Below are 19,323 nucleotides of genomic sequence, written 5' to 3'. Positions count from 1 at the left end.
AACTATATCAAACTCCAAGGGCACCACCAGCTATTCGCAAAATAATACCTGCTGGTAGCTGCTAGCCACAACTTTCTGGTCTTGAGGTCTCCCCTTGTAACTATGCGTCTATTTTGAACCCTAACCAATTCTTGCTTAACAAGTACCCTTACTTCGTGCCAACTCCAATCCTAATTCTTTACAATTTATATAACTCTGTGGTTTTTACCTAAATAAGCCTCCCTCATTTTGCAGTTCAGCAGAATGCAATTCAAGTACCTTTTTTTAGTATAGTTGATTTACAATTTTAATTTCTAGTGTACAGCAGAGAGATTCAGTTATACTATATATATTCTTTTTCGTATTCTTTTTCATTACAGGTTATTATATGATACTGAATATATTTCCCTGTGGCATACAGCAGGACCTTGTTGTTTACCTAGTTTAAATATAGTAGTTTGTATCTACTAATCCCAAACTCCTAATTTATCCCTTCCCCCACTTTCCCCTTTGACAATCATAAGTTTGTTTTCTATGTCTGTCTGTTTCTGTTTTGTAAATAAGTTCATTTGTGTCACTTTTAAAGATTCCACATAAAAGTGATATTATATGATATTTGTCTTTCTCTGCCTAAATTACTTCAGTTAGCATGATAATCTCTAGGTCCACCCATATTGCTGCAAATGACATTATCTCATATCTATGGCTGAGTAGAATTCCATTGTACATATATACCACGCCTTCTTTATCCAATCATCTGTTGATAGACACTTAGGTTGCTTCTATGTCTCGGCTATCGTCAATAGTGCTGCTACGAATATTGGGGTGCATGTAACTTCAGATTAGAGTTTTCTCCAGATGTATGCCCAGGACTGGGATTACTGGATCATATGTTAACTCTGTTTTTAGCTTCTTAAGGAATCTTCATACTGTTTTCCATAGTGGCTGCACCAATTTACATTCCCATCAACAGTATAGAAGGGTTGCATTCCTCCACACCCTCTCTAACAGTTGTCATTTGTGGACTTTTTAGTGATGGCCATTCTGACCATGTGAGGTGATACCTCATAGCAGTTTTGATTTGCATTTCTCTGATAATTAACGATATTAAACATCTTTTCATGTGCCTATTGGCCATCTGTGTGTCTTCATTGTAGAAATGTCTGTTTAGCTCTTCTGCCCATTTTTTGATTGGGTTGTTTGTTTTGTTTGTTATTGAGTTTATGAGCTGTTTGTATATTCTGGAAATTAAGCTCTTATCAGTCATTTTATTTGCAAATATTTTCTCCCAGTCTGTAGGTTGTCTTATCATTTTGTTTATGATTTCCTTTGCTATGCAAAAGCTTGTAAGTTTGATTAGGTCCTATTTGCTTATTTTTGCTTTTATTTCTATTGTCTTGGGAGACTGACTTAAAACACTGCTGTGATTTATGTCAGAGAATGTTTTGCCTATGTTCTCTTCTAGGAGTTTTATGGTGTCATGTCTTATATTTAAGTCTTTAAGCCATTTTGAGTTTATTTTTGTGTGTTGTGTGAAGGAGTGTTTTAACTTCATTGATTTACAGGTGGCTGTCCAGCTTTCCCAATACCACTTGCCAAAGATACTGTCTTTTCTCCGTTGTATATATTTGCCTTCTTTGTTAAAATTGCATTTATTTCTGGCTTCTCTATTCTGTTCCATTGATCCATATGCCTGTTTTTGTGTCAGTACCACACTGTTTTGATTACTGTAGCTTTGGAGTATTGTCTGAAGTCTGGGAGGGTTATGTTTCCAGCTTCCTTTTCCTTCAGTATTGCTTTGGAAATTCTGGGTCTTTTGTGATTCCATATAAATTTTAGCATTATTTGTTCTAGTTCTGTGGAAAGGGTCCTGGGTAATTGGATAGGGCTGTCATTAAATCTATAGATTGTTTTAGGTAGTATGGCAATTTTAACAATATTAATTCTTCCAATTCAAGAGCATAGGATATCTTTCCATTGCTTTAAATCACCTTTAACATCCTTTATCAATTTTTTATAATTCTCAGCCTGTAAGTCTCACCTCCTTGGTCAAGGTGGTGATATTCCTAAGTATTTTATTTTATTTTTTGTTGTGATTTTAAAAGGGATTTTTTTCCTTTCCTTTTTTTGATATTTTATTGTTAGTGTAAAGAAATGCAACAGATCTCTGTGTATCAGTCTTGTATCCTGCTACCTTGCTGAATTTGTTTATCAGCTCTAGCATTTTTTGTGTGGAGTCTTTAGGGTTTTCTATATATGGCATCATGTCATCTGTATATAGTGACAATTTTACCTCTTCCCTTCCAATTTGGATCCCTTTTATTTCTTTTTCTTGCCTGGTTGCTGTAGTTGGGACTTCCAATACTGTGTTGAATAGCAGTGGTGAGAGTGGGTATCCTTGTCTTGTCCAGATTTTAGCAGGAAGGCTTTCAATTTTTCACCATTGCATATTATGTTCGCATATTTTATCATGTATGGATGTTGAATTTTATGAAAAAATTTTTTCTATATCTATTGAGATGATCATGTGGTTTTTGCTCTCTCTTTTGTTGATGCGATGTTTAGGCTGAACTCAAATTTTGATTTAAAAAAAAATTCTGTTTTTTGCTTCCAAGTGGGATTTGGTAGTCCTTAACAGGTAGCTTTGCCATGAAGATGGTGGACAAACTCCTTTTTTAAGGGGTAAACAAGAGAAGGTGAGAAGTAGGGAAACTTCACAAAGGGGTAAAAATGAGTATGAGAGGAGAGAAAGGTAACCATCAAGCTGGTTGAAGGCAGATAATCAGGTAGAGAATGGAGTGTTTGAAGTAGAGGGGTTCACTGATGCGAATTTCTCTGTGTTCCCACAAGGCTCAGGATGGGGACTGTAAATCCTGAAAACAGGCGGGACTGTACCCGCTTCTTCCACTCTGGAGAAGAGGCCTCCACGCAGCCTCAGCTAAAGCAGGGCCCTCACAGCCCACATGCTCATTGGGTCTTCACGTGGCAACCGGCCGGAAGCGGAAGTCGTGCGCCCGACCAGTTGCTAGCGCACCGGGTGGGCGGGATTCTCAGGCCAGCCGGCGTCTCTGTAGTAACCGCCTCTGAGAAAGCGGGGGCAATGGCGCCAGTGTCCCGGTCCCGCTATCCCGAGGACACCTCGGGCTCTCGGAAACGGCGACGCAGCTCGTCGAGGAGCCCGTCGTCCGCTCAGGCTAGACGCTCTCCATGGGGCGGCCGTTGTCACTCTTACTCCCGCGGCCGCGAGGGCCTCCGGCCTCCGTGGGGTGAGTCGGGCGTTAGCACTCCTTACCCCCTCAGCCGCTCTGGGTCCCGAGAACGGCCCTCCGGGCTCTGCAATTACGCCTACTCGTCCTCTTCTTCCATTTACTATGGCGGACACCGTTACTATCACCACCACTATGCGGACGACCGGCAGTGGACGGAAGACTATGAGAAGGAGGAGATCTATCGACAGAGGAGGCTGAGAGAGAGAGAACGAATTGGGGAGTTGGGAGCTCCTGAGGTGTGGGGGCTGTCTCCCAAGTTTCCTGAGCCAGATTCTGATGAACACACCCCAGTTGAGGATGAAGAGATAAAGACTAAGAAGAGCAGCAGTTCAAATGCCAGCTCCCAAGAAAAAAAGAAAAAGGAAAAGGCCAGTCATTCAAAAAATAAGAAAAAAAGAAAAAAAAAGTCCAAAAGAAAACATAGGAAATATTCCGATAATCCTGACAGTAATTTAGACTCCGACACTAATTCTACCTCTGATGATGATAAAAAGAGAGCAAAAAAAGCCAAGAAGAAAGAGAAGAGAAAGAAACACAGAGCTAAAAACCCCAAGAAACAGAAGACTAAAAAGACTAAACAAGAATCCAGTGACTCAAGCTATAAGGATTCGGAAGGGGAGTTGCCAGAAGATATGTGGATTGAGCGGTCAAAAATTGCAGATAACATGGATCTGATAGGTCCTGAGGCACCTGTAATACACACCTCTCAAGATGGGAAACCTTTGAACTATGGCCATGCTCTGCTTCCAGGTGAAGGTGCAGCTATGGCTGAGTATGTAAAAGCTGGGAAGCGTATCCCACGAAGAGGTGAAATTGGGCTGACGAGTGAAGAGATTGCTTCATTTGAATGCTCAGGTTACGTTATGAGTGGTAGCAGGCATCGCAGAATGGAGGCTGTACGACTGCGTAAAGAGAACCAGATCTACAGTGCTGATGAGAAGAGAGCCCTTGCATCCTTTAACCAAGAAGAGAGACGGAAGAGAGAGACTAAGATTCTAGCCAGTTTCCGAGAGATGGTGTACCGAAAGACAAAAGGGAAAGATGACAAATAAGGACTTTTATTCTGTAGCAGGACTTTTAACAACAATTTTATATGACCAAAATTAAAAGTTTCTGGTGCTACTATACCTACTATGTCAGTGAGTTCCTCAAGAAGAAGCTGCTTTTTGAGATCTCTTCAGCAATTTATTTATTTTTTGTTATTTTTAAGTTAAAAAGTAATATGTGAACATGGTTTAAATATTCAAATACTACAAGAGGAGAGTCAGTAAAATGTGAGTCTTTTACTCCAGTCCCCTGATCCTTCTACCCAAAGAAATCTCTTTTTGGCATCTTATGTATCTGCCCATAAGTTTTGTGTATATATGTTGCACAAGAAGGTTGGAGCTATTAACCTGAAGTTTCTTTTTTTTTCTCCCCCTGTTGCTCTGACTTTTCTCTCTTTGAGGGCTTCGTTGCCTCATGGAGCCATTCATTTCCCTAGGGAGAACCAGAAGAACCTCAGAAAGAGCAAAGTATTGAGTGTATCTATTGAGTGTATACTTCTGTTTTTCATTTAACAGACTGAGTTTAAAATTAGAGGAGATTTACTGGCTCATGTAACTGAGAAGTCCAGCAGGAGGACAGGTTCCCTGCATGGTTTTAGTAAGATTTTGTCTTCTCTGTGGATCATTTTGCTTTCTAGGCAGGTTTCCCTTAAATAATAAAAAGGCTGCCAAAGTTCCTGAGTTTGGTTCTATATTTCCTAGTAAACCTATGAAGAGAGAAAGAGCATTTTTGTCTTGATATTGTAAACAAAATGCTGAGACTCAGCCTAATTTGGATTTGCTTAGGTCACATGTTTCCCCTTAGAAAAGGTGGTGTTGCCAGGGAAATAGAATGGCCTACCCCTGGATCTACAAGAGGAGAAAGAAAAAAATGAGAAGTTATCAAGGAGGAGGCAGTTGATAGAGCTCATGAAAAGGAGATAAGCTCAGGAGGGACCACGTGGACAAGAGAGTTAGTGTTGAAAAACTGGCTAACACCAGTGCTGGAGGAGACAGTGAGCTCCACTCATGGTCCATGATAAAGTCTTTGTTGTCATCCAGTGACATCTGCCTAAATCCTGAGATTTCAGTACAATCAGACCATCTAATTTGTTTAAGCCTCTTTTCAAGGCTTAAGACACTGGTAAGCCCATAGAGCTAACAGTGAAGGGGTTCCATAATCTGGCAGGGCAGAGAGATGTAGATGGGCACTTTTTCCCCAGTATGTGATTTGATTGAACTGGACCACACTAGCTTGAGATTTTCCCCAAAGAGCATTGAGTGAAAGCCACCTTATTACATGTGTATATTTCCATTTTTAGAAACAAACCATACCACACTACACAGATGGATCTACATCTTTTTACTAAACAATATATCTTGGGAGATGCTTTATATCAATGCATATAAATCTATCTCATTCTTTTTAGTGACTTTATAATATTCAATCATATGGAAGAACATATTTTATATTTTAAGATGTTTAAGATGTTTTCCATTTTTGCAATTACACAATACTATAGTGAAAATCTTTGCAGATGTCTGAGTGTATTATCTGTAGAACACTCATTTAGAAGTAAAATTATTGGATCAAATATAATCCTTTGGGTCATCTAAAAATGGCCGTGTAGAAGTGAAATTATTGGATCAAAGGGAAGGTATTTATTAGATGCTTTCTATGTGTTAGGCACTATGGCAGGTATTAGGGATAAACCAAAGAGTAAGTTAGACTTGATCTCTGCCATCATAGATTTTTACACTGTACTGGGAGAGATAGGCTTTAAATAGCTAACAGACAAATAATTATAAATTATAGTATGCCATGAAGAAAACAAGCTAGAGATAGTAATGTAATTTTTGATAGAGTGGTCAGAGAAAGTCTAAGAATGTCATATTCAGCTCTATGTGCTTTTAAATTTTAATAGATATTGCAACATTGCCTTCTAAATAACGTGCACCAGTTTACACACTCACCTACCAGTATTGTGTTTCTAAACCTTTTGATCTTTGCCAATCTGATATGAAAATGGCATTTTTTTATTTTATTTTCTGTAAATAAGAGTAAGGTTGAGCATACTTTCATATATATGTACATATGTATACATATATGTGTGAGTCTTTTGTACCTTGTGTGTGTGTGTGTGTGTGTGTGTGTGTGTGTGAAATACCCACATTATAACCTTTGTCCATTTTCCTACTGGGTTGTTGGTCATTTTCTTATTGATCATAAGAACTCTTCAAATAATAAATAAATTAGTTCCTTATTACATATTTTGAGGATATTTTCTCCTCTTATTTGGCTTTTGAATCGCTTTTTGGGGAAACATTTGATCATAATTGCCCTTTGAGGCTGCAAAAGAGGCGCTAACGCTAGCCATACACTTAAATATCTTTGTCTTTCGTACCTGGGGAAAAGATATAGCTGAGAAACTATAGCTTCTAAGTAGACCAAGGTAAGATTGGTGGGCTTCTTGTTCAAAAAGACAAAATACACACAATGCAACAAATAGTAAGTGTAATGCCCTCAGTAGAGTTCTGGTGACAGTGTTTTGTGCTGTCCTTTTCCTTAGCTTGCTGTTTAATGCTCCTGTTAGAGAGGAACCTGGCCAGTAAATCTGCCTTAAAAGAGATTTTGAGGGTTGGAATTTGTGGTCGCTTTGGTCTCAGGGAGCCAAAAAGAAGGAGTTAAAACAACTTTTTCTTTTTTTAAGCATTTTCACTTAGAGTATGTGGTTATGGGTTGTGGAATAGAAAAAACCTAGCACAACAAAAAATTGTGTCATCTTTAGGTTCAAGAAACCATCAGAATCATTTTAGTATTAAACTCTGCTCCAGGAGGAAGTTGAAGAGATCAAACAGGTGGTCTTAACCACCAGAGTTATGCTGAGTTTTACTCAATGCTGAGAAACAGCCCAAGAAAGCAAACTAGTGAGGCTGCTGCTGATTAATTTACAATTGATAAACTTTATACAACATCATTAACTGCCTCATTTTATGATTGTGGAATTATCTAAAATAATGTTTTTCAAAATATAAAACTCCTCCACTGGCATAAGGGGTCCTAATGGGTATATAGTGGTGTGTTTTTGTTTTTGTTTTAAGTTCTGTAGCACAAGGGAAGGCTTCTTACCCATAGCCATCAGCAGCTTAGGGAGTAAGCAACATAAAGGGTTTTGATTTTCATGGGATATCCAATGCAATCAATAATCTTAAGAAGCCAGCCAGGGTAAAGAGTTTGAAAGGGGGAGTAGTTTGTGATGAGGTGGATAAGAGAGGGAATATTTCTATTTGTTTTGAGGTGAATCAGAAAGGGAATATTTCTGTTTTCTTCTGCACAATTTATTTTGGTGGTGCTATCTGATGCCCCGCACCCCTACCCAACCCTATCTTCGATTGCAGAGTATTGTAGTAGACAATTTTTTATTACCTTGAAACTTTCAATACAAATATATGTTCATTGTTCAGTTAATCTTCAAAATACTTTGACATTTATTTTTGCCACTGTATTTAATGACTTTTTTAAATTGGAGAGAAATGGTAAAATATGTGTCTGTATTTTAATTATGTGAGTGAGCAAAGTGGGAATGCCGATTGTTTGTGACAACACTAAACTGAGCTGGCCTGTTTCTACATAAATAAAACGGATTTCGGCTTAAAAGTGAAACAAACAAACAAAACCTCAAACACCAACCCAAGCTCACACGTGGACGCCCCTCCCAGCCGTGGGACTCAGAAAACGTTCAGCCCATGGGCTGGAACTTGGGTCTCCTATTGCAAGCGGGAGCAGGAGGCCAGCGAGCTGCGGTCCTCCGGCATTCCTAGAGCGGATGCTGAAGTGCGCCGCGGCGCGAGATCAGGCGCTCCGCAAAGAGCGAAGAGGGCGCTTGAGGAGCGTTGGACTTTTCTTACCGGTCGCCTGGTGAGGTGAGTGATGACTGTGCTCCCGGTTGGGGAGGAACTGCGGCCAGTGGGTGGGGAGCAGCTGATTCCCTGGAGGTGAGAGTGCGGAGAAGGGGCCGTGTGGACGGGGGCGGGAGCGGGAGGCGTTCATACTGGGGCCTGGAAGAGAAATGAAGTGGTGGGTGTAGTTACCGAGGCGCAACCTTTTGCTGCCTATTTTTCATCTATTGAGCTTAGTTTTAAATACATATTAAAGGTAAGCCTTAGAAGGTAACATTTGAGCAGAAACCTGAGGGAGGTGAAGAGACCTATGTGGCCTTGGGAGGGCACGAGATTTCTAGGCAGAGGGAACAGCAACAGAGGCCCTAAAGCGGGAGCTTGCCTGACATATTCGAGGGAAAGCTGGGAGACCGGAGTGGTCGGAGCACGTGAACATGGTGAAGGTGTAGAGGATGATCTCAGAGAGATTGGGTGGTAGGTGTGGGAGGAGGCTTGTGGGAAAATTGGGCATTGTATTGTGTAAGGAATTTGATCATATGTTGGTGTGAAAAGAGTTTTCGAAAAATTTTGAGCAGACGAAAAACATCTGACTTATGTTTTAAAGCATCTATAGCTGGAAAGGCATGATGAGAAGACTGTAGGGAGGCAGGAGTGGAATCAGGGAAACTTAAGTTGGGAGGCTCTTGAAAGTGATTCAGGTAGGAGATAAGAATATCTTGGTCTAGTATTATAGTAGAAGTGGCTAGTAACAGACTAATGAACTGTTTTGAAAGTAGAGCTGGCAGGATTTGCTGTTGGATCAGATGTGGAGTATGAAAGTAGGAGAGAAAACAAAGATAAATCCAAGGTTCTTGGCCTGTGGCTGCCAGAAATAGAGGAAAGATCTAAGGTTCAATTTTGGGGATCTTGTGCAAGTTATTTAACACTATCTCAGTTTCCTTCTCTGTACAATGAGGTTAATAATAGTATGTACTTCATTGAGGTTAGGATAGGTGAGGATTAAATGCATTAATGCAAGTAAAACACATTGAATAGTTGTGCTGATTTATTTTACTGTGTTGCTGTTACTGAATCCAAACTCGTTCTGCTCACCGCACAAAAGGCCAATAAATCTAGAGACAAGGTGTTGGGGCAAGGAATAACTTTATTTGGAAAACCAGAAGACCGAGAAGATAGCAGACTAATGTCCTGGAGAACCATCTTCCCCAAGCCAGAGGTTAGGCTCTTTTTGTACTAAAAAGGGGAGGGGTTGTGGTTGGTTGTTACAGACTTCTTGATATTGGAATCCTTTGTTCTTGCAGCTGTACAGATAGGTCAGGTCAAGGTGTCCCTATAAACCTCCAACAAGACAAATGTTATTTTCTATTCTTCAACTTTTTATCTTTATATGAATGGGAAAGTGTTATACCCTTGAAGGTCAGAGCCTTGAGAATGGGTTATCCTGTGTATTTCGGGTTATAGGCAACATTCTTTTACAAAAGGTGTGGAAGGAGCATGACTAAGCACAGGAAACAGAGCACAGGGTTAGAGCTAAAGGAACAGATCTAATACGGAGTCAGTTTTGTTCTTCCCTTTTACACTGAGACATGAAGTGTGTATGGGCACTAATGAGAAGAGAGTTGGAGAATTAAAGTTGCAGGATTGGCTTTTTAAATTTTTAGTCCATTTTTGACAAAGAAAAATAAGTATCAACTGGGAGTGATACTATATGCACATCCATAATATGTAACAGCAAGCTGTTGAAACCTAGCCAGGCACAGCCACTAATTGAGTGAGCCTCATGCATATTGATTCAAAAGTGTGTGTCAGCAGTTGACAGATGCTATTTCACTCATCTTTAGAGTCACTCAGGAGTAGACAAAATCAAGAACGCTAAATCCTCACGTTTTCAAGGGCGTATTTCAAAGGATGATGGTGGAATTCTCCAAGTTTACTTTGACAGGGTTTGAGAGGCTTTTGTGAGGTATCCAGGTACCAGATAGCTAGCCAGAAGGGAATACAGATCTCACACTCTTGAGACACCTGGGCTGAAAATTAAGGAAATCACTGGCATAAAGATAGTAACTGAAGGTACAAACATACCTGTCTTCTACATTACCTCCTCCTAGCTTATGTCCTGTTTCTCTCCTTCCTTTCAATATCTTATTTTTTGAAAGAGTAATTTTTGCTTACTCTTTCCATTTTCCCATTTTCACATGACTGGCTGACTGTTCTCCCTATCCCATAAACAGAATTGTCACTGTGACCTCTGTGTTTTTTAATTAAGTGTATATGTCAGGTCTTAGGTTAACCCACCTTCCTATAACATTTCCCTCTCTTGAACACTGCCTCTTCATAATTCCAATTATAAATCCATTATTTACTATTCTTTACAACGATCATCTCATTTACCTCAGAACATCTTTGTGAATTTGATATCATCTTCATTTTACAAATGAGTAAACTGAAGCTCTAAGAGGATAAGTACCTTGTCCCAGGTCACACTGTAAGTGGCAGGGCTGGATTGGAACCCAGGCCTGTCTGAGGCCCAGGCTCTCACCACCGCTCCGCACTCCCAGAAACAGATGTCCTCAGTCTTCTGGGTATACTGTCTTTGTTCTCCTGCCTCTCCAGGTGTTCCTTCTCCCTTCTCTTCCTTACATGTAGGTGTTTCCCTGGGTTCCAGCCCCACTTAGCCTTTTCCCAGGCATAACTGACTACTGCTCAGAAGGGTACTTCTAGGCTTCCCAGCAGCTCTGTGCTCACACTTTTCTGTCTGAAAAACCCTTTCCCTATTTTCTTGCCTCACTTTGACTTGTCTTTTAAGAATCAAAAGGACTCACTTCCAGGAAGCTTTTTCTGACCTGCTACTGGGAATTAGGTATTTTACCACTGAGCTCTGCTAGCATGCTGTATCTGCCTCCTTATGACTCCTAATACACTGAACTGTATGTAATTGCTTATCCACTTGAGATTTCTTGAGGAGCAGAGAGCTCTGGAGGCCAGGGAGTTCTTTTATCTCTGCATCTCCAGCAACTAAGAGTCAGCACAGGGTAGACAGTAAATGAGATGAGCTATGCATATCCTTACATTCTTTTGGTTAATTCTGATATTGGCTTTAATTAATGAACATATAAGCAATTTTATTTATTTCGTATCTTTCTCAACATTTTGAGAACTTTCAAATCTATAGGAAAGTTGAAAAAATAGGATAATTAATACTGTACACCCCTCATGGCAGCAGTTGTGAACATCCTGCTACATTTGTGTTCTTTCTCTCTCTCCACATATGCTCGCACACACACTTTTTTTTCCTCTGAAACATTTGAAAATAAGTGTTAGCACCATCTCGTGAGAATAAGGATATTCTCTCATGTGACCACAGAACTGTATCCCACCTGAGAAAAAACTCAGGATTTATACACTTTTTCTGTAGAGGGCCTGAGAGTGAATGTTTTCAGCTTGGCAGATGATATTATTTCTGTGGTGACTACAGTTGGCCGTTGCACAACGAGAGTTTGAACCACATAGGTCCGCTTACATGGGATTTTTTTCAGTTAAAACATGGTACTTATATTTTCATTTTACAGATCTTTAATTAAGTGTTAACTAAAAGTTTATGTTTAATTAGAGATCATAATATGTGGAATCAAAAGAACTAGTTGGAGTCCTGATTCTATCCAAGCTGTTTCAGCTTCCTACCCTTGCTCATTTATCAGTTCCTTTGTTTTGGAGGCGGAGATAGTAGTTTTCGGATTTTCAACTACACAGAGATCAGCGCCTCGTTGTTCAAGGGTCAGCTGTACTCGGTCCTGCCAATGTATTGTGAAAGCAGATATAAACAGTATCTAAACAAGTGGGTGTATCTGTATTCCAGTAAAGCTTTATATTCAAAAACGGGCTTTGGGCTCTGTTTGGTCTGCTGGGCCATAGTTTGTCTATATATTTTTTTGTATTCAGATTTCTGAATTCTTGAAAACATATTTGTATCTTTTTTTAAACTCAAGAGCAAGTTTCACATATTGCATTTTGCTGTGTGTCTTTAATCTAGAAAAATATCTTCCACACAGTCTCTTTTTATTTTTCATGTAATTGATTTGAAGAGTGCATGCCTGTTGTAGATAAGCTGCATTCTAGACATTCTGGACATTCTGGATTTATCAGAAAGTTTCCTCATTATTAGATTCATGTTAAACATTTTTAATAAAAATCCTTCATAGTGATAAGACACAAGGCCAGCTGTCTTACTGTTGGTGTTGCTATGTTTCATTTGATTAAGCCTGTGACTGCCCAATATCTCCATTTTCCCCTTGGTAATTCATAAGCAATAAGTGTGGTGATTCTTGGAAACTATGAGATTATCCTCTTTCCCCTACTCCTTTCCCCAATGGTTTCACCCATTTGTGGTCTTTGATTGAATCAGTGATTTCATCAAAGGCTACAAAATGGTGATTTTTTTCAAATCTGTTATTTCTGCTATGTTAACTGGCCATCTTCTGTAAAACAGTCTTCTCATTTTCTACAGTTGCTTTGGAGTGAAAAAAATGGATAGTAATTATTGGAAATGTATAAACTCAACAGAGGACTGTTGCTATTGTTTTTATTCTTGTTACTATTATTATTACGGTTGCTGTAATTCTTGTTACTACCTTTTCAGGGGTATCCCTGAGGGGGCAGTCAAAAGAAAGTTCTCCAGGATAGAGAGAGCAGCCTGAAGCTGGGATGGCAACAGCACTGATGAGCGCTCATTCCCCAGCTCCTCTAAACCTGAAGAAGGAGGGGCTTCAGGTGGTGAAGGAGGATCACGGCTCTACTCAGGAACAGGGAGTCAAGCCGCAAGGAGACGGCACAGGCCTCAGACCAGAGCCGTTGTGCACACAGTTCAGGCAGCTGCGCTATGAAGAGACCGCAGGACCTCGAGAAGCGCTGAGCCGGCTCCGGGAACTTTGCCGACAGTGGCTGCAGCCCGAGACCCACACCAAGGAGCAGATCCTGGAGCTGCTGGTGCTGGAGCAGTTCCTGACCATCCTGCCTGAGGAGCTCCAGGTCCGGGTGCGGGAGCGTCACCCGGAGAGCGGGGAAGACGTGGTGGTTGTCCTGGAGGATTTGCAGCCGGAGCTGGGAGGAACAGGACAACGGGTGGTAAGTGTCAGATGTGCTCTTTTGCAGGAAAGCAGGAATTGAGACCTCTGGCCAGAGGGGTGGCCAGCAGTTCTCCCACTGCTGAGCTCTGGTTCAGTTTCTTTTCAGTCTGGCTGTTTCCTGCTGCAGGTCTCCCCGCAGTCTTACCTACTGGGAGGGAGGGAACACAGTGTGCCCCGGGTGCTCCAGCCTCTTTTCTCTCCTCCTGTGTGGTTTCTCTTCACTCTCTTTTCTAACATTGTTTTTCTGAACAGCAGTTTCCTTCTAAACCCACATGTACCTAATTGTCCCTAGGACTCAAACCAGACAAAGAAACAGAAACTACTTGTGGAGGAGACAGCCCTTCTGAGAGCAGCACGGGAGCAGCAGGTCCAACCCGAGGGTGAAGGTCCAAAGCCTGACAGAGAGGAGGGTAAGAAGTAGACTGCATCTTCGTGCCTGTGAGATGTGCCGGGCTTCATGGTGCCCTCCTGAGGCCCTGCTCAGCACCTCTGGCATTTTGCTTTTTGTTTTTGTTTTGAGCCAGGTTTGTTGAGGTATAATTTTCACGCAGTAAAATCACTCTTTGTAAGTGAGTTTTCACAAACATGGAGTAATTATGGTTGTCTAATCATCACCACAATCAAGATTACAAAAGTTTCCATCACCGAAGACATTTCCTTTATACCCTTATCTTTGGTGTGGTTTTGGTTTTTGTTGTTGTTGTTGTTGTTGTTCAGTTAAAACCAAATCCTCCTCCTGTGTGGATGTTCACCTTCCTCTTCTCCCCCTTACTGTGGGGGGGGGAGTTAAAAAAGGAGTGCTAGTTTCTCACCTAAGACAAAGAATTCAGCCACATGATTCATTACTCATTTTTTCTTACCATCTTCAAATTATTATAAATGACTACTGTCTTTTATTTCTAAATGTTGCCTGGATTATTTTTTGCTCAAATATATATATTTTTTTTTTCAATTTTTTAAAAATTTTGGGGGTGAAGGTAATTAGGTTTACTTATTTATTTTTAGAGGAGGTACTGGGGATTGAACCCAGGACCTTGTGTATGCTCCCCCCCAACTATATTTTCTCTGACACTGAGATCTAATTTCTGTCCCTTGCATTTTTCTTCTCTTTCTGATGTAAGCCCTGCTTCTCGTTTTTGTTTTACTGTCAGTCATCCTGCTGCTTCCATTGAAGTTAAATTACCTCCTGTTCATTCTCATCATTTAAACACAAATTTATTAATGTTACTCCCCTTCTTAAAGCCCTTCAGTGAGCTGAGTAATGTTATTCTTTCAACTTTTTTTCGACATTTGAAAAAGTCCATAATAAAAAGTAAAAAATAAAAATAAGAAATAACCCACCACCTTCAGTGACTCCTAGTGGCCGTTAACAAAGGCCTCATATGGCGTGTTCTGGCATTTGTGGACTTTGCAGCCTCATATGCCCTGACATCACCAGCTTGCTTCAGTGTGCTTGAGACTTTTAGCTCCGACTGTTCCATGTACTCGGGAACCCCTCATTCCCAGACAATTTGGGACAGTTCATTGCCCTTTGTCCCACCTGCTTACACTGTGTGTTCCCCTCATGCTGAGCTGCATTCCATTTCCCATCTGTTCCTCTTCTGGCTGGAATACTTTCTCCTCACTCTCCCTGACCAATTCCTACTCTTCCATCAGGACTGAGCTTGGATACCATTTTCTCTGTCCTTCCCTAAGTCCCCCAGGTCTGGATCCGTGTCCCCACCTCTGCTGCTGGAGCTCCAGGTTTCCTCTCACCACAGAACTGATCATATGACATTAGAGTGGCTGGTTTACTTCTCTTTTTCTCCTGCTAGCCCAAGAGGGTAGGGGCTTTGTTTTGTTTCCTGAGTCTGCTCCCGTCCCTGGCCTAGAGTAGACCCTCGGTATCTATTTGATGAATGGCTGATCTTCATTTTAAAGCCTTCTTTTATGTACTACCTACTTCCCCTTCTCGGTTTCTGAGTCTGCTTCAAATCTCCCCTTCTTCTGGAAGCTTTCTGTATAGAGTAGCTGAAAGAGAGAGGCCAACCATTTCTAAACAGCCATGCAGAAATGAATTTATGCCCTGTAATCCATGATGGATGTATATTTTAAATATTAAAAGTAAATTTAGCAGTAGTAGATTCTTGAAACTGTACCTTACCCTCTAGGTCTGTTGCAAATGTTATTTTATATTCAAAGTTCAGGTTGTTTTTTGGTTTCAGAGCACCCTGCCTCCCCTTATTATACGTTGTTATGTCATCCTTGGAAAAGAACCTCTCCTGTTCTCTTCCCTTAACTCTCCCTCCCTCCCCCATGTAGGCTACTTCCTTCTCGCGCAAAGGGCCTTTACCCACAGTATATTGTTTACCTTGTTTAACCTTTCCGCCCCCACTGGTGACTTTACTTTCTCTGATGTCTCCTTACCAGTCCCTTCACTTTCCCTTTCACGCTGGGACTCATCTACTCTCACTCTGTGAATGATCTGCTACCTTTATCTTGCTCATGCTGTGTAACCCTCATTTGTTGTTAGTGCTGCTTAGGCTCTCACTCTTCTGTTTTCTCCATCCACCTCCCCTCTTACTCTCTCATTCTGACTTTGCATCCCCATTCGTGCTCCTGGCCTTAAAATCTGCTGTTCCCCCACCCTCTTCTGCCTGTGTGTCTGAGCTAAGGTTTTATTCAGCAAACATTGTTTACTGTTTCTTATGTGCCAGGCATTAGAGCAACTTACTACAGCACTGAGATGTAACAGCTTCATTGAACCACACAGGAAAGCAGTTACTGTGTCCAAGGAGATCTGGAAAGGCTAAGACATTTTTGTGGACTTCGTGTTACCTTCAAGGTCTTGGGGTCCAATGTTTTTGATTTCTTGGTGAGGACACTAAGCCCAGAGGATTTAAATTACTGAAGATTATATAGCTAATCAATGATAAAATTGGCACCATGTCTACATGTTATTGCCAATTCATTTTTTCATTTCTAGTGCTATCCCTTTCTCAATTGGCATAGCTTTTTTATTTTCCATGTGACAGGCCATTATAAAGAACATACAGCCATGCCCTTGATGACAGTTTGCTTGCTTGCTGACTTCTGTGTATGTGCATGTATGTGTGTATATATGAGTGTATCACATGATAAACTTCAAACCATTTAAGATAAGTCATCTTCCACCACAATCTCCTGAAGACAGCCATTATTAACAACTTCTTATGTATCATTCCACATATGTTCTATGCAAATACAAGAATCCATGACATTTCCATTTTGCACACGTGGCTTAATTGAAATTTTTTCCTCCTAATTGCAGATTTCTTTCCCTGAGCACCAAAAAGCAAGTAATTGGTGGTGTGTATTTAATGTTCCAGGTGAGGAGACCAGGATTGAGAATGAGAAGCTGGTTGTAGAGACAGACTCCCGTGGAAGAGTGGAATCATCTGAGAAAATATCTGAACCCATAGAGGCTCATTACAGGGACTCTAACTTGGATAGGCAGCTAGCCCAGCCCAAAGAGAAGACTGACTATAAGTGCTCAGAATGTGGGGAGGGGTTCATCCAGCACTCAGATCTGATTAAGCATGAAGGTTCGCACACAGGAGAAAAACTCTGTGCATCTGAGGTGTGTCAGAGTTCTAGTCTTACTGGACATCAGAAAGTCCGCTCCAGAGAGAAAGGTCATCAGTGTCACGAGTGTGGGAAAGCCTTTCAGAGAAGTTCACACCTTATCAGACATCAGAAAATCCATCTTGGTGAGAAGCCTTATCAGTGCAAGGAGTGTGGAAAAGTCTTTAGCCAGAATGCAGGCCTTTTGGAACATCTCAGAATCCACACTGGAGAGAAACCTTATCTGTGCATCCACTGTGGAAAGAACTTTCGGCGCAGCTCTCACCTTAATCGACACCAGAGAATCCACAGTCAGGAGGAGCCCTGTGAGTGCAAAGAGTGTGGAAAGACCTTTAGTCAGGCCCTTCTCCTCACCCACCATCAGAGAATCCACAGCCACTCCAAAAGCCATCAGTGTAATGAGTGTGGGAAAGCCTTCAGTCTGACCTCAGACCTTATTCGGCACCACAGGATTCACACTGGAGAAAAACCTTTCAAGTGTACTATATGCCAGAAAGCCTTCCGACTAAACTCACACCTCGCTCAGCATGTGAGAATCCACAATGAGGAAAAACCCTACGAATGTAATGAGTGTGGAGAAGCCTTCAGGCAGAGGTCAGGTCTTTTTCAACATCAGAGATATCACCACAAAGACAAACTGGCTTCATGAGGTGTCCTCTCCTTATGAAATACCAGAGACAGTACATTTGCAAGCAAGCAGAACTTCAGGAAAAGTCACTGTAGCCAGCTCTGGCAGAGGATTCTTGGGGCCAAGTTGGAGGCTATCTACCTCCATTCTCCCTCCTTTGTTTTCCTTTTAGTCAGCTTTGGATCACAATAATTTGACCCCAGATGGTGACTGTGGGGTCAAAGGTAAACAACAGTCTTTACTGCAGGACTTCTCAGAGCCTTTAACATGGTAAATGCATAGTCACGCATCTCCAAGTCGTAGAGAGCCTCATGATGGAGTGAGGGATTTTTAGTCAGCGGCACATCAAGTGTCCACAGATTTACAGGCTTAATCAGAAGGGCAGGTTGATAATTTTACATTTGCTACAGACTCCTACACAGCAAAACTAATGATGTTTGGAAATACATCACACTCAGAGATGTCTTAAAGTACAGGTAAATGGTGAACATTCTCCCCCGCTGGCTTTACTAACCACCCCCCACCCCCACCATTATCCCCACCTTTCCCATCCCCAATCAGTAGAAGCATTTTGGAAAGCAAAGATAATCTAATTTTACCATTTCCCAGCCCTATCCCTGCCATAATACCTCATTGATCCAAGTTAGAAATTAAGATTTTTCTTTAGACTATAGAAGAGATTTCATAAGTCATTTGAATGAACTGGGCTGAATTAATCCAAGCAGCGACTGCCTTACTTGATATATCCAGTGTTAGTATAGTGGCTGCTGCATAGACACTATTCAGTAAATGCCTGGGGCAAGAGTTTGGACTTTTCTTCCTTTAATACTGATGATGTAATTTTAAAATGCTGCTTATTCTGGAATTTTGAAAGTCGAGTAGTAAAGTTAGCTTGGAGGAAATAATGATCTTCACACTGAATGCCAAAATGTCATGAGAATGATGAAGATTATTAAGCTTAGGTGAGCCTACTTCTGAATACATCACCAGGGTGATAAACATTACTTGCTGATTGGTAGTAACTGCTTGGAGTACTGCTGTCTGGAAAAGACTTCTCAGTCTATCATGAGAAGACTCGTGAGTCCTCATGTTTTGCTAAGGTTTTGGTTCAGCTGCATATAGTTTAAAAACAAACAAAAGTGAGAATGACTTAGAAGTCTTTCTGTCAGATAGAGAAGGCCAGAGACAAGCAGTCTGGAACTGGTAAGATGGTTCCATGATATTACCAGGGACCCCAGCCTCTGACTTTCTGCTCCACCATGCTAGGGCATTCCATCAGTCCTTAAGGTCATCATATGATCCTCCATGGCTGCTGAAGCTCCAGCCATCACATCAAAATGTGGACAAAAGGCAGAAGGACCAAAATAAACTCTTCTGGGTCAGTCAGCTCCCTTTGAGCAGCCTTCCCATAAATCATTTCAGCACATATATCATAGGCCAAAACTTAGGGAAAGGGAACTGGAAAGTGGGTCTTAGTCTGGGTTGCAGAGTGCCCAGCTGAAACTCAGGCTTCTGTCACTAAGAATAAAGGGGAGAATGAAGGCCGAAATAGGCACTTAGGAGTCTTTGACCCACTTCCCATTCTGATCTGACTGGGTGCAAGCTGACCAGAAGCAACAGTTAATACCATTTCCTGGAGGAGTACCAAATCTGCAGGAGCAGCAGCTGTAATTTTTTGAGAAATTAAGGGATTTTGTGGAAAGTCAGTCATATTCCATTGCTTAGGAAGCCATAAAGGTATGTATCTTTTTTTTGCCTTTATGAGTAAAATTAAGTTGATAACAGATTTTTCTGAG

The 19,323-nt window shown here is 41.2% G+C and overlaps 2 protein-coding genes across 4 annotated transcripts; both read left to right on the top strand.

The window, feature by feature from the left end:
• Positions 1-3,003: 3,003 nt before the first annotated feature.
• On the top strand, positions 3,004-4,375 carry NKAPL (NFKB activating protein like). The gene has a single exon (XM_006215250.3). It carries the CDS (start codon positions 3,080-3,082, stop codon positions 4,298-4,300), a length of 1,221 nt encoding a protein of 406 aa, XP_006215312.3. The 5' UTR covers positions 3,004-3,079; the 3' UTR covers positions 4,301-4,375.
• A 3,733-nt stretch (positions 4,376-8,108) lies between these two features.
• ZSCAN26 (zinc finger and SCAN domain containing 26) lies at positions 8,109-17,560 on the top strand. Of its 3 annotated transcripts, XM_072945490.1 has the most exons (5): positions 8,109-8,197; positions 9,276-9,389; positions 12,810-13,294; positions 13,589-13,706; positions 16,644-17,560. In XM_072945490.1, the coding sequence occupies exons 3-5, from the start codon at positions 12,875-12,877 to the stop codon at positions 17,546-17,548; spliced, it is 1,443 nt and encodes a 480-aa protein (XP_072801591.1). In that variant the 5' UTR covers positions 8,109-8,197; positions 9,276-9,389; positions 12,810-12,874; the 3' UTR covers positions 17,549-17,560. The 3 variants fall into 3 exon arrangements, with proteins under 3 accessions (XP_072801591.1, XP_006215311.2, XP_031544103.2); XM_006215249.4 differs by lacking the exon at positions 9,276-9,389 and having other exon boundaries at positions 8,117-8,197; XM_031688243.2 differs by lacking the exons at positions 8,109-8,197; positions 9,276-9,389 and adding an exon at positions 8,216-8,269.
• The last annotated feature ends 1,763 nt before the right edge of the window (positions 17,561-19,323 follow it).

The sequence above is a fragment of the Vicugna pacos genome, chromosome 20, assembly GCF_048564905.1.
Source record: "Vicugna pacos chromosome 20, VicPac4, whole genome shotgun sequence".
NCBI classification, from domain to species: Eukaryota; Metazoa; Chordata; class Mammalia; order Artiodactyla; family Camelidae; genus Vicugna; species Vicugna pacos.
Note: the sequence above shows the minus strand (reverse complement) of the source record. Positions and strands in the feature narration are given on the sequence as shown.